The sequence below is a fragment of the Rhincodon typus genome, chromosome 10, assembly GCF_021869965.1.
Source record: "Rhincodon typus isolate 14 chromosome 10, sRhiTyp1.1, whole genome shotgun sequence".
Classification (NCBI taxonomy): domain Eukaryota; kingdom Metazoa; phylum Chordata; class Chondrichthyes; order Orectolobiformes; family Rhincodontidae; genus Rhincodon; species Rhincodon typus.
The window spans coordinates 70,699,804-70,715,700 of record NC_063341.1 but is presented as its reverse complement, the minus strand read 5'-3'; the positions used below and the strand labels follow the sequence as shown (position 1 = coordinate 70,715,700).

Below are 15,897 nucleotides of genomic sequence, written 5' to 3'. Positions count from 1 at the left end.
TTATGAGGAGTGTGAGCACAGCATGGCCAGGGTCTTATGGACTGTGGTGGTGAACTGTTAACTGTGTTTCTTTGCTTTTCTACTTTATAGCATGAAATGTTGAACTTTTAAAACTTTGTTTACTTTATTTTTCTGCTTTGTTTGTAAGATTCCTTTGATGTGATTCAGGGGTTGCGTTTTGAGAGTCTGATGAATGAACACAGTGTTACTTGAAATTTCTTGCTTTTACTTCGAACAGCCTCATTGAAAAGCTGTAGACAGACTGTAGATGACAGCATTAAGTGGCTGATCACACCAACATTGAGAGAGAAAAATCTTGTATTTTGGTCACGTCTATCACATCCTCAGGATGTTCCAGTGCACTTCAAGCCAAGGGCTTTCAGACTGCATTCACAGTCATTGTGGAGATGTTTAAAAAAAGACAGATAAGGTTTTCATTTATTTATACATCAAAATTGGAGGTGTAGTGGACCGCCAAGAAGGTTACCTCAGAGGTACAATGGGACCTTGATCTGATGGGCCAATAGGCGAAGGAGTGGCAGATGGAGTTTAATATAGATATATGTGAGGTGCTACATTTTGGAAAGACAAAACTGGGCAAGACTAACACACTTAATGGTAAGGTCCTGGGGAGTGTTGCTAAACAAAGAGACCTTGGGGTGAAGGTTCATGGTTCCTTGAAAGTGGAGTCGCAGGTAGACAGAATAGTGAAGAAGGCGTTTGGTACACTGGCCTTTTTTGGTCAGTGCATTGAGTATAGGAGTTAGAAGGTCATGTTGTGGCTATACACGACACTGGAGGGGCCACTTTTGGAATATTGTGTGCAATTCTGGTCTCCCTGCTATAGGAAAGTTGTTGTGAAAGTTGAAAGGGATCAGAAAAGATTTCCAAGGATGTTGTCAGGTTTGCAGGGTTTGAGCTAGAGGGGAGAGGCTGAATAGACTGGCGCTATTTTCCTTGGAGCACCAGAGGCTGAGGGATTACCTTACAGAGGTTCATAAAATCATGAGGGGCATGGATAGGGTAAATAGACTTGATCTGAAATCTGAAAGAAAAACAGGAATTGCTGGAAAATCCCAGCAGGTCTGGCAGGATCTGTGGAGAGAAATCAGAGTTAACGTTTCGGGTCTGGTGACCTTTCTTCAGAATGTCGAATGAGCTGGAGGATGAAGTGGAATGTAATCAGTGGGGGGGAAACGTTAGGACAGCTCGAGCCGTGAGGCACAGCTGTTGGAGAGCGAGGTTGACAGCATGCATATGGCACTGAGCATGGATCTCAGAATGCAGCAAAAACAGCTCTCTGAGGAACACTGACCATCACAGAGATACCCATGAACTCGGGTTGATTCAAAACATGAAGGATAAAAGCTGAATCGGAAGCCTTGCTTTTTACTTGTTCGGTATTTTCCTCTCTTTGTTTTACATTCATGAATTCAATTCCTTCATGATGTCAGCCACTGGTGTACAGATTACTTCTAGTCTTTGCACATCAGGCAGCTAAGTACATTTTGGGTGGATTTTCTGGTGTTGAAGGTGATTAGAAGATTTTAAATTGCCAGTACTGAGACACTATTTTCTCCGATGTGGGTTAGAAGGGAGAGGCAGCCCAGAAGAAGCCTAGCCTTAAAATTTGACCACTGAGGGATGATATTAGGAGGCATTTCTTCACACTGAGTGAAATATTCTCCCCAGAATGCTGCTGAGGTTTGGGGGTAAATTACAATCTCCAAACCAAGATGGCTACATTTTTGTTAGCAGGGTTACTGAGGAATGTAAAACCAAGTGGTTGGATGGAGTACAAATCAATCAGGAATTAAATGATGTTGAGATTAAGCTCAAGGGGCTAATTAGATGAGACTTGTTCCTTTGCTAAAGCTCCCCTTTTTTTCTTGCCTATAAAGCGCATGAACTTACAAATCAGGAGCAGGGGTTTGTCATTAGACCCTCGTGTCTTCTCTACCATTCAATGATTGTAAACTCAATTCCATATCCCAAGTGCCCCGATAACCCTTCATCCCTTTGCTTAACAGAAATCTATCCACCTTTGGCTCCAAAACATTCAAGGAACGCTGCGTTCAGTTCTGGTCTCCCTGCTGTAGGAAAGACGTTATGAAACTTGAAAGGGTTCAGAAAAGATTTACAAGGATGTTGCCAGGGTTGGAGGGTTTGAGCTACAGGGAGAGGCTGAATGGGCTGGGGCTATTTTCCCTGGAGCGTCAGAGGCTGAGGGGTGACCTTATGGAGGTTTATAAAATCATGAGGGGCATGGATAGGGTAAATAGTCGAAGTTGTTTCCTGGGGTAGGGAAGTCGAAAATTAGAGGGGCAGAGGTTTAAGGTGACAGGGAAATGATTTAAAAGGGACCTAAGGAGCAATTTTTTCACACAGAGGGTGGTGTGTGTATGGAATGAGCTGCCAGGGGAAGTGGTTGAAACTGGTACAATTACAACATTTAAAAAGTATCTAAATGTGTGCACAAATAGGAACGGTTTAGAGGGATATCAGCCAAATGGGACTACTAGATTAACTTAGGATATTTGCTTGGCATGGACTGGTTGGACTGAAGGGTTTGTTTCTGTGTTGTATTTTTTTTAATATAGAATCCTACAGTGTGGAAACAGACCCTTTGGCGCAACAAGTCCACACCAACCCTTAGAAGCATCCCACCCAGACCCATCCACCTATAACCCACCTAAACCACACATCCCTGAACACTACAGGCAATTTAGCATGGCCAATCCACCTAGCCTGCACATCTTCGGACTGTGGGAGGAAACCGGAGCCCCCAGAGGAAACCCACCCAGACACAGGGAGAATGTGCAAACTCCACACAGACAGTCACCTGAGGGTGGAATTGAACCCAGGTCCCTAGTGCTGTGAGGCAGCAGGACTAACCACTGAGCCACCATGCTGTCCCATGACTCTGCTTTCACCTTTACTGAAATCAGTTCCAAATGGTCATTGGACAGGGGGAGAAAAAATCATCTTATCTCTGTCTTAATTGGGCAACACTTGTTTTTTTAAAACAGGCCCCCTAGTTCTAGATTCTTCCATAAGAGGAAACTCTCTCTCCACATTTCCCTAGTCAAGAACCCCTCAGACTTGGATTTTTCAAATGCTTGCTTCTTGTTTTCCTAAACTCCTTCGGATGGGGACCTAGCCTGTCCACCCATGCCTCACAAGACAATCCACCCATTCCAAATATTAGCACTAAGACGTCTGACTCCAGCCGCGGACGTAATTTGATTCTGACTGCCCAACATAAAGAGATTCCCAATGAAGTGGCCTTGATAGGCAGCATGGTGGCTCAGTGGTTAGCACTGCTGCCTCATAGCACTAGCAATCCGGGTTCGATTCCACCCTCAGGCAATTGTCTGTGTGGAGTTTGCACATTCTCCCCATGTCTGCATGGGTTTCCTCCAGGTGCTCTGGTTTCATCCCACAGTCCAAAGATGTGCAGGCTAGGTGGATTGGCCATGCTAAATTGCCTGTAGCATTCAGGGATGTGTAGACAGGGTAACAGGGGGATGGGTCTGGGTGGTATGCTCTGAGGGTCAGTGTGGACATGTTGGGCCCAAGGGCCTGTTTCTGCACTGTAGGGATTTATGATATTCAAACATGAGCCTTGACAACAAAAGTCAATTTATGGAGAGGGTGAAGAGGACACCTTGGCTGAGGCCAATCATCTCACTGTCCATTCTCCACAGAAGCTCCAACATTCAGGAGTGTTTGGAGCAATTTCCCTTTTTCCTGAACCCAATCCTTACAGTTCTTTAAAAGCAGGTGCCTGACAGGGAAGCCAAATCATAATTTCAACATGCCTTGAGAATTTCTGAAGCAGTAAGATTGACTGGTTGGCAGTCTTCCTGCATTTCAGAACATTCCTTGATGTAAACATTGGCACACATCATCACTTCCAACGCAAAACACACTTCTTGAAGGAAAGATTTCTCAGTTGTCATGGGAACTTGGAAATGGTGCCAATATGCTGCAAAAAACCAAAAAATGTGGGCAATGTTGCTTCCACGATCTTTGTTAAAGACCATGATGTGTTTGCCCAAGGAAACTGGCTTCTGACTGATATCTGCCAAGTCTTGTTCCCGAGTTATTTCCAGGCCCTGTGCATTATTCTTATCACCTCTTATTCCCACCAGATGAGGCTTATGAGCTGGTTGTGGCTCAGTTAGTAACACTTCTGTCTCAAGGTCAGTAGGTTATGTGTTGAACTCTCATTCCAAGACTGGAGAACAAAATTCACAGTTGATGTTCCGATGGAATTTTGCACTGTTGGAAGCGACATCTTTTGGATAAGATTCCAAAGTGAGGCCCACGCAGTTGGAAAGAAAAGATCCCACAGCAGTATTGTGAAGTACAGCAGAGAGGTTATCCCTGGTACTTAGTCTAACAGATTACCAACCATCACCACATTGCAAACAAAGCTAAATATTGCAGATGCTTAAAATCTGAAACTGAAACAGATAATGTTGGAGAAACTCAGCAGGCCTGGCAGCACCTGTGGAGAGAGAAACAGAGTTAACATTTCAGCTCAATTTCCTTTCAACAAATGGCAGAGGATGATCTGTTGAATAAGGAGGCTGCTGAGTTATTTTTATCCACTCGTGGGACGTGGGTGTTGTTGTCGGGCCATCATTTCTTGCCCATCCCTAATTGCCCCTTAAGAAGGTGGTGGTGAGCTGCCTTCTTGAAGTGCCATAGTCCACCTGCTGTGGGTTGACCCACAATGTCCTTAGGGAGGGAATTCCAGGATTTTGACACATCCACATTGAAGGAATGGCGAAATATTTCCAAGGCTGGTGAGTGGCTTGGAGGGGAATTTGGAGGTGGTGGTGTTCCCATGTATCTGCTGCCCTTGTCCTTCTAGACAGAAGTGGTCGTGGGTTTGGACGGTGCTGCCTGAGGATCTTTGGTGAATTTCTGCAGTGCATCTTGTAGACAGTACACACTCCTGCTCTCTCACCCTCCCTTTAAGGCACTCCCTCAAATTCATTTTCTCGGTCAGACTTTTGGTCAATTATCTGCAAAATCTTCTTATTTGGGTCAGTGCCAAATTGTGTCTAATTAACCCATAACTAATCAGGAAAGATGTGGAAGCGTTAGAAAAGGTGCAGAGGAGATTTACCAGGATGTTGCCTGGAATGGAGGGAAGGTCTTACGAGGAAAGGTTGAGACAGCTAGGGCTTTTCTCTTTAGAACGATGAAGGATGAGAGGTGACTTGATAGAGGTGTACAAAATGATCAGAGGTATAGATAGAGTAGACAGCCAGAGACTTTTTCCTAGGGTGGAGGTAGCTTTTACGAGGGGACATAGTTTTAAACTGAAAGGAGGTAGATATCGGGGAGACATCAGAGGTAGGTTCTTTACTTAGAGAGTGGTCGGGGTGTGGAATGCATTGCTGGAGAGGGTAGTGCTGTCGGCCTCATTAGGGGCATTTAAGTGGCTATTAGATAGGCATATGAATGATAGTATAAGGTAGGGGTGGAGGTTAGATAGACCTTAGGTATAGAGTAAAAGTTCGGCACAACATCGTGGGCCGAAGGGCCTGTACTGGGCTGTACTGTTCTATGTTCTATGTTCTAACCCCAGTCCCATGAGCAGCATTTTAAGAATTAAGAGGCGCCATATAAATGCAAGCTGTTGGTGTCCTTGTTTCAAGGAAAGATGGTCTAAATCAGATGGCAGTTCCACATGGTCCAGCTGACCGAAAGCTGGACATTGAATTAACGCAGTGTCTGTAACCGGCACCTGTAACTTCCTGTTCGAATGCCTCATGGATCAATTCCTTGGAAAAAGGTGATTTGACCAACATCAAAAAAAAATGAAGGTCTATTTACTTTGTCCTCTGTCATTGTGACAGTTGTATGCTACAAGAAAATACAGCAACAGCAGGAGACCAGTTTGCTCTGTAAGCGAAGCCTCTTCTAAGGATGCCTAGCCTGAAGAAGTTACGCTCCTCCGTCCGGACAAACCTCAGGGGATCTCTCTCCCACTGCAACTCTCTCGTAATCTCTTCGGGCTTGAAACTGCTCGACCATGTCCTGAAGCAAACCAGGTACTACAGCCACATCACCTTTCTTAGTACCTGCCTACAGAACCATTTCTGATGAAGGGTCTAGGCCTGAAACGTCAGCCTTCCTGCTCCTATGATGCCGCTTGGCCTGCTGTGTTCATCCAGCTCTACACCTTGTTATCTCAGATTCTCCAGCATCTGCAGTTCCTACTATCTCTGCCCAGTAAGTCTGTTTTGCCTTACACTGAGGATCTTGGTTGAACTACAACCTAATTCCTTTGCCCCAGATCTTTCTAGTATCTTTGCAAGACCATCCCCTGCCAGTGGAAAATTTATAATTAGCAATTGATCCAGCATTAATTACCGTTTGCAGAAGGCAGTCTCAAATGTCTACCACACTGTGTAAAAAAAAAAGTTTCCTAATTTCACTTTCGAAACATCTGCCACCAGAAATTACACTGCACCCCCGGGCCTATCCAGCGGAAATAATTACTCCCAGTTTGCCCTATGCATCTTCCTTCGCATCTTGTAACATTGCTCAAACCACTCCTTTCAATTCCAGCAATATAAAACTGGGTTTGTGTAAACTCGCCCTGTAATTTAACCCTTGGTGTCTGTAAGAACATAAGACATAGGAGCAGAATTAGGTCATTTAGCCCATTGAGTGTGCTCTGCCATGGTCGGTCATGGCTGATATGTTTCTCAACCCCAGTCTCCTGCCTGCTCCCCATAACCCTTGATCCCTTCACCAATTGAGGACCTATCCATCTGTGTATTAAATACACTCAATGACTTGGCCTCCATAGCCTTCTGTGGCAAGGAGTCCTACAGATTTACCACTCTCTGGCTGAAGAAATTCCTCCTCATCTCAGTTCTAAAGGGCTGTGCCTTCACTCTGAGGCTGTGCCCTTGAGTCCTAGTTTCTCCTACGAGTGGAAACATCTGCTCCATGTCCACTCTATCCAGGGGTCTCAGTATTCTGCAAGTTTCAATCAGATTTCCCGTCATCCTTCTAAGCCCTTCATTCCTGGGATCATTCCTGTAAACCTCCTCTGGAACCCCTCCAAGACCAGCACATCCTTCCTTAGATATGGACTTCAAAGTTGCTCACAATATTCCAATTGCAGTCTAACCAGAGCCTTATACAGTCTCAGCCTCTCTGCTCTTGTATTCTAGTCCTCTTGAAATGAGTGTGAACAATAAGACCATAAGACATAGGAGCAGAAATTAGGCCATTCGGCCCACCGAGTCTGCTCCACCATTCAATCATGGCTGATAAGTTCCTCAACCCCATTCTCCCACTTTCCCTGTAACCCTTGATAATCAAGAACCTATCGCTCTCAGTCTTAAATGTACTCAATGACCTGGCCTCCACAGCCTTCTGTGGCAGTGAATTCCATAGATTCACCACTCTCTGGCTGAAGAAGTTTCTCCTTATCTCCGTTCTAAAAGGTCTTCCTTTTACTCTAAGGCTGTGCCCTCGGGTCCTAGTCTCTCCTACCAATGGAAGTATCTTCCCAATATCCACTTTGTCCAGGCCATTCAGTATTCTGAAAGCTTCAATTAGATCCCCCCCTCATCCCTCTAAACTCCAATGAGTATAGTCCCAGAGTCTTCAAACGTTCCTCACTGAACCTGCATGTTAACTTTAAGAGAATCTTGAACTAAGATTCCTAAACCCTTATGTGTTTCAAATTTCTGAAGCCTTTCCCTGTTTAGAAAATAGTCTACATCTCTGTTCTTCCTACCAAAGTGCATAACCTCACACTTTCCCATATTGAATTTCATCTGCCACTTCTTTGCCCATTCTCCTAGCCTGCCCAAGTCCTCCTTGTGCATCCCCACTTCACAACACTATCTGTCTCTCCATCTATCTTTGCACCATCTGTAAATTTAGCAACAGTGCCCTCAGTTCCTTCGTCCAGATCTTTAATGTTTAACATGAATAGTTGTGGTCCCAACACTGATCCCTGCAGAACTTCACCAGTCACCGGCTGCCATCCTGAAAAAGATCTTTTATCCCTACTCTCTACCCATGCCAGAACCTTGCCCCTAACCATCATGGGCCCTTAATCTTATTTAGCAGCCTCCTGTATGGCACCTTGTCAAAGGCCTTCTGGAAATCTAAACAGATCACATCCACTGGCTCTCCTTTGTCTAACTTGTTTGTTACCCCCTCAAAGAATTCTAGCAGATCTGTCAGGCGCGATCTCCCCTTGACTAAGCCATGCTGACTCAGCCCTATTTTACCATGCACATCCAAGTCCTCCACAATCTCATACTTAATAATGGACTCTAAAGTCTTACCGATGACTGAGGTCAGGCTAAACAGCCTATAGTTTCCTCTCTCCTGCCTCCCTCCCTTCTTAAACAGGGGTGTTACATTAGCCATTTTCCAGTCTTCTGGCACTCTCTCTGAATCTGCTGATTCCTGAAAGATCACCACCAATGCCTTTACAATCCCCTTAGCTATCTCCTTCAGAATTCTCAGTATAGTCCATCTGGTCTGAGAGGTTTATCCACCTTCAGACATTCCCCAGCACCTTCTCCTTAGTGATGGACACTACACTCATCTCTGCCCCCTGACTCTCTTGAAGTCCAGTATACTAATGGTGTCTTTCACCATGATGAGTCCAGGTATTGTGATGGGAAATCTATATTACCTCCAAGGTCGATATATCGTTCTAATATCTGGATGTCATAGTTAGGATGTATGCCTGAATGTCCCAGCTAAGGTGCAGATATGAGAGCCGCAGCTAAGATGCAGCTTTGGTTGTGAAGTTGCATGTTGTTAGGCTGGGGCTAAATACCTGAGAACAGAGTTGGAGATATGACCATTGTCAGCACATTGGGAGGCCATTCAGCCCAACATGCTTATCCCATTATATTGAAGATAACTGTTCAACATCCTCCCCAATATTATGCTACTGAAAAAGAGTTGTACAGTGTCTTTAACATCATAAAACATCCCAACGTGATTCAAATGACAGTCATTCAGCAAATATTTGACACAGAACAACATCAGGCTTCTTTGCAATAGACACTAAAATGTTGGATCAGAAAAGGTACAGTTTAAGGTGGGTCTTGTTGCAGGGAGGGAAATCCAGAGCTCAATGACTCAATAGCTAAAGGGACAAGCACTGATGTTGCAGAAATGAGAATCGAGGAGATCAGAGAACTCAGATTCGGAGGAGTGCAGAAATTTTGGAGGATTGAGGGGCTGAAGGAGGCCAACACTATGGAGGGAGCTGAAGACAAGGGTGTGAATATTTTTTAAAAATATTCAGGACCTCACCAGACTGGGAGCCATCTTAGTTTCAGTGAGTACAGTGGGTATGTGGGACCAGCGTATGTTATTTCAGCATGGGACTGGGACACAGCCTTCATTTAACCATGATCGAATGACCTAATTCTGCTCCTATGTGGATGGAATGGTGGCTCAGTGGTTAGCACTGATGCCTCACAGCACCAGGGACCGGGGTTCAGTTCCAGCCTCGGGCCGCTGTCTGTGTGGAGTTTGCATGTTCTCCCCGTGTCTACGTGGGCTTCCTCCGGGTGCTCCAGTTTCCTCCCACAGTCCAATGATGCGCAGGTTAGGGTGGATTGGACGCGCTGAACTGCCCCATATTATCCAGGGATGTGCAGGCTAGGTGGGTTAGCCACGGTGAATGTGGTGCCACGGGGACAGCGTGGGAAGCTCTTCGGTGGTTCGATGGGCCGAATGGCCTGCTCCCAAACTGTCGGGATACTGTGTGCGATGGTGTTCGTACCTGTCTTTCCCCGTCTCCCTCTTGAAGAGTTCATCGAAGTGTAGCATCTTCTGCCGCGTGATGGTGTGCAGCTTGAGGCAGGGCCGAATACGCTGGAGGAGTTGCAAGTGATTATAAAGCCGACCCTTGCCATCTCTCCTCATACAGCTGCTCGGGCCCCAGAAGATGAAGACTGGGTCGCAGCTGGCATTGAGCAGCTCGCCTCCTTTCTGCAGCAGCTGCTGGATGCTGGAGTGAGCGACCACCCGTAGGCTCGTCCTGTGGCCCACGTCCTCCTGGTAACCCCACGTCGGCGCATCGTTCATCCTGATGACACACTCGGCGCCGTCGATCTCTGCTCCCTGCCCACTCCCAATGAGTTGCCCGGAGCTGGTGACCAGAGCGCAGTCCTTACAGTGGACCCTCAGACCCTGAAACAACAACAACAATAAAACCAGGCCTTAGTCAATTCTTTGCTTATACAATGAAGGCAGGCAAACATCCAAAGTACTCCACGAGATACTCCCCGCTCAGGGGTCACCTGAGAAGGAAAAATGGACAGGAAACCTCACAACATTTGACAGCATTGGAAAGGCCAAAGTAGCTAAGAATGATGGTATCATGGTAACGTCACTGGGCTAGTAATGTAGAGGCCCAAGCTTATGCTCCAGTGAGGCAGAATCAAATCCTACCACAGCCGCTGGCAAAAGGTAAACTCAATTACTAAAATCTGGAATTGCAAGTTATTCTCGGTAATAGTGACCAATGATTGTTGTAAAAGCCCAACTGACTCACTAATGTCCTTTAGGGAGGGAAACTGCCATCCCTTACCTGGTCTACCCTACATATGGCTCCAGACCCACAGCGATGGGCTTGATTTTTAACCCTCTGGGCATATAGAGCAATAAATGCTGGTCTGGCCAGTGATGCCCACATCCAATGAATGAATTAAAAACAAACCCTGCCCCAAAGATGTGTCATAACATCTCTGAGCAGGTTGCTTAGAGATATCTATAGGCCAAGTGCTGAAAAGTGGCATTGCACCGGTCAAACACATGCATCAAATCCCTTTTCTCATCCCATTTTCCAACACTTAGACCATAGCCTTGTATATCTTGGCATTGCAAGTGCACACCCAAATATTTCACAACGATACTTTGTAAGTCTACTTCAGCCAAAAACAGGAATTGAACCCATACTGTTAGCATCACCCCGAAACCATGGCCTCCTCCAGACCCATTAATTTACCATTCAACCTCAACCTGACTCTTCAGTGAGACACAACCCCTCAGTGACGTGGTCTGACTCTGATTACAGCTCGAGGCTTGCAATTGAATCTAAACTGCAATTACAAGCAACAGCACAGCCATTGATATTGTGACTTGACCTGGGACTGTTCAGAGCTTGGAGCCAAACCACTGAGAGGCCCAGGGAAGGAAACTGGGATTGTGCAAGACATTAAGATTGAACTTCAAGTTAGAAGCTAGGTTAAAACTGAGGAGAAATGTATAATTCTGAAGAGATACTGGTGGATTAATAGATGAAAAAAAAACCGCAGGTGATTTGGTGACGGGAAAACAGTTTTGTGTAAGAGCACTTCTGGATTTATGAAAAAACACTAATTCTGAAAAGTCAAGGCCATGGGACAGTGCAGCAATTTGGCTAAAGATAAGCAGAGTGATGGATCAAGAAGTTTAATGATATAGTGCATCAGAGAATGAGATCAACTAGGGGAAAATGACAAAAATAGATAAAATTAAAGGCACTTCATCTGAATGCATAAAGCATTTGTAACAAGGCAGAAAAGTTAATGGTGCAAGTACAGATAAATGGGTTTGATCTAATAGATATTACAGAGATAGGACATTGGTTGCGTGGTGACTAGAGTTGGGAACTAAATATTTTAGGCTACTCAACAGTTTAAAAAAGCAGAGGAAAGATAATATAGTGGCAAGAAAGAATGACATGAGGGTGATAGTGAGGAAGGATTTTGACTTGGAAGTTCGGGAATTAGAAAGAACATGCACAGAGATAGCAAACCCACTAACATGAATACCTGACAATCACCATCTCCTCCAACAGAGAATTTAACCATCTCCCCTTGACATTCACTCGTAGAAACATTATAATTGGGAAGAGTAGACCACTCAGCCCCATAAATCAATAAAATCTGATTACTCCGCATGCCTGTCTACCCATTATAACCTTTCACCCCTTTGTTTATCAAGAATCTATGTACCTCTGCCTTAAAAATATTTAGGGACTCTGCTTTCGCTATCTTTTGAGGAAGAGAGTTGTAAAAATTTACCACCTTCTGTGGTATTCAATGGCATTACCATAGCTGACTCCCATCACCATCAACATCCTAGGGGTTACCACTGACCAGACACTGAACTGGTCTAGCCATATAAATACAGTGGCTACAAGAGCTGCTCAGGGGCTGGGAACACTGCAGTGAGTAACTCACCTCCTGATTCCCCAAAGCCCTTTTGTCTTCTGCAAGACACAAGTCAGTGGTGTGATGGAATACTCTCCCAGAACTAAAGGACGATTAAACTGCTAATCATCGGGAACATGCAGGAATCCATCATTAGGCAGTGGTAGCAGGGCACTTAGAAAATTGCACTGTGACTAGCCAGAGGTGACATTTTTATAAATGGAAAAACATGTTTGACAAACGCATTTGTGGGTGTAACAAATAGGATAAATTTAACCAAAAAGATTTGTATTTGCATAGTGCTTTCCATGATCACTGTATGTATCAAAAGTCATGTTACAATGGAGTACTCTCAAAGTGTGGTCACTGGTATGTTAAAGGAAACATGACAGCTAACCTGGGTGGCACAGTGACTCAGTAGTTAGTACTGCTGCCTCACAGCTCCAGGGACTGGAGTTTGATTCTAGCCTTGGGTGACTCTCTGTGTGGAGTTTATAGGTTCTCCCTGTGTTTGCATGGGTTTCCTTCAGGTGATCCAGTCTCCCCCCACAGTCCAAAAATATGCAGGTTAGGTGGATTAGCTGTGGGAAATGCAAGTTTGGGTGATAGGGTAGGTCTGGGTGGGATGTTCTTTGGAAGGTCAGTATGGGCCAAATGGCCTGCTTCCACACTGTTGTGAATCTGCGCATCGCAATCTCTCTCCAATAATGGCCAAATAATCTATGCTATTGTGATCCTGATTAAGAAATTAATGGCCAAGACACAAGGAATAATGCCTCCAGATCTTCTTCAAAATAGTACCATGGCTTCTTTTGCATTCATCCAAGGCTCTGAGTTGACATCTCCAACAGTGCAGTATCCTCACAATGGTGCATTAATCTTGAATTTTGTGCTTAAGCACTGGAGTGGAGCTTGAATCCAGAATCTTGTAGCTCAGGGACAGAGGATTACCGACAAAGCCACAGCTGACTTTGCAAGAGGATACTGTCAAATGTAATATGTTTGGGTTTTCAAAAGATATTTACAAAGGGACGCACTAGGGTCTAGAGTTGCACCAGACCACTTTAATACTTCTTCTCATACTTGACTTGTCGATGAGGTTCCCTCCACACATTGGAACCATCATTGAAAAAGCATCCACCTCCATAAAGCCAACTCAATCTGTTCATGGCTCATCTCATCCACTGCTGAAACTATCATCAGTCCCTGTGTTTCTGCTACACCTCTTATTACCAGGCACACCTGGCCGAGCTTGCTATTTATTACTGGAGTTAAAGAGAAAAACTGTTCATTATTTCAATATTTACATTCACTTCTCTCTTAACAGTCTCAAATAAATCTGATGCACTGCATTCATCAGGGAGAAATGGCTAAACAGAGACAATTCTTCCTGTGACATTTCACACACAGCAAAGGGTGACAAAGCAGTTTGGTGAATGAATTGCAATCCACACATTTGAGGGTGGTTAACAGATCTCTGAACAGAATTTCACACAGCTCGTTAAAAATAACTAGAGCAAGTTAGTTCTGTTACTGGAATAACAGCTGTTGATAGCATTATTTGAAATTTATTAAGCCTCTGTGAAACCTTTCTAGAGTCTTCAATTGCCCTGAATTTGAGAAATACCTCAATTTACGATCAGTGGAATATGACTAATTGTAACAATAATGTTTTTACCATCACACCTTCGCTATTAACTCACTTTATACAAACTCCTGGCATTAACTCCCTTACTCTGTACAACACCCACGATTAACTGCCCTTTTCTATATGACACCCTGCTATTAACTCCCTTACTCTATAAAATCCCCCAACGTTAAGTCCCCTACTCTATACAATGCCCTGCCATTAACTCCCCTAATTTATAAACCCCCCCCGACTATTAACTCCCTACACTATACGATATCCAGCAATTAACTCCTTATTCTACGCGACACCTACCATTAACTCCCTACTGTATGCAATACCCGCCACTAACTACCCTACTCTATACAATCCCCCACCATTAACTACCCTGATCTAAACAATTGCCCACCATTAACTGCCTATTCTGTACAACTCCCCCACTATTAACTCCCCTGTCCTGTACAGCACCTCACCGTTAATCCCCCTACTCAACACAACCATCCACTATTATCACCCTTACTCTATAAAGCCACTCACCATTAACTCACCTTCTTGATGCAATCCCTGCCATTAATATCCCTACTTTATACAAACCCCCATCAACTCACCACCTCTATACAACGCCCTGCCATTAACTCCCCTACTCTAAACAACTGCCTGCCATTAACCTCCCTACTCTAAACAACACCCCAAAATTAAGTCCCCTACCCTAGACAATCCCCTACCATTCACTCCTCTATTCTATACAACATCCGCCATTAACTCCCCTACTCCAAACAACTACCCACCATGAACTCCCCTACCCTATTCAAGCCCCTGCCATTAACTCCCCTACTTGAAACAACCCCATGGCAGTAACACCCCCTATTCTATACACACTGCCATTAAGCCCCCTACTGTAAACAACCTCACACCATTAGCCCCTTTACTCTGTACAATCCCCTCCATTAACTCTACTTTATGGAAATCCCTGCCATTAACTCCCCCACTCTACACAACCCATACAGTCATAGAATCATACAGTAGTAAAGCATGGAAACAGACCCATTGGTCCAACCAGTCCATATTGAATGTAATCCCAAACTAAATTAGTGTCACCTGCCTGCTCCTGGCCTATATTCCTCCAAATCATTCCTGTTCATATACCCATCGAAATGTCGTTGAAATGTTGTAACTGCACTTGCATCCACCACTTCATCAGGAAGTTCATTCCACATGTGAACCACCCTCTGCGTAAACAATTTGCCTCTTATGTCGTTTGATAAATCTCTCCTCTCACCTTACAAATGTGTTCCCTAGTTTTGAAATTCCCTATCTTAGGGAAAAGACAACTCCCATCAACTCAATCTATATCTCTCATTATTTTATAAACTTTTATCAGGTCGCTTCTCAACCTCCTATGCTCCAGTGAAAAAACTCCCAGCCCATCCAGCCTTTCCTTCTAACTCAAACCTTCCATATCCGACAGCATCCTGGTAAATCTCTTCTGAATCCTCTCCAGCTTGATAATATCTTTTCTATAACTGGGCGACTGGAACTGGACACAGAACTCCAGAAGAGGCCTCACCAACATCCTGTACAACCTCAGCATAACATCCCAACCCCTCTACTCAAAGGACTGAGCAATAAAGGCAATCGTACCAAATGCTATCTTAACAATCCTGTCTATATGTGACGCAAACTTTAAAGAATTATGTAACTCCCCTACTCTCTATTACCTCCCGCCATGAACTCCCCTACTCTATACTACCACCCGCTATTAACTCCCCTACTTTATTCAACACCCTGCCCTTAACTCCCCTACTCTATATACCTCACCATTAACTCCCCTACTCTATACAAGCCCCTGCCATTAGCTCCCCTACTCTATACACACAGCCATTAACTCTCCTACTCTATACAACTCCTTGACCATTAACTCCCCTACCCTATATAACTCCCCGACCATTAACTCCCCTACTCTACACAACTCCCCGACCATTAACTCCCCTACCCTATACAACTCCCCGACCATTAACTCCCCTACCCTATACAACTCCCTGACCATTAACTCCC

The 15,897-nt window shown here is 44.6% G+C and overlaps 1 protein-coding gene across 2 annotated transcripts in view; it reads right to left on the bottom strand.

Annotated features, from left to right (window-relative positions):
- The window catches only part of st6galnac5a (ST6 (alpha-N-acetyl-neuraminyl-2,3-beta-galactosyl-1,3)-N-acetylgalactosaminide alpha-2,6-sialyltransferase 5a), a 62,009-nt gene that overhangs the window by 13,322 nt on the left and 32,790 nt on the right, over nt 1–15,897 (bottom strand). For both annotated transcript variants that reach the window (XM_020513289.2, XM_048602078.1), the window contains one exon: nt 9,800–10,209. In XM_020513289.2, coding sequence (XP_020368878.1) covers nt 9,800–10,209 — 410 coding nt within the window. The remainder of the gene's footprint in view (nt 1–9,799; nt 10,210–15,897) is intronic.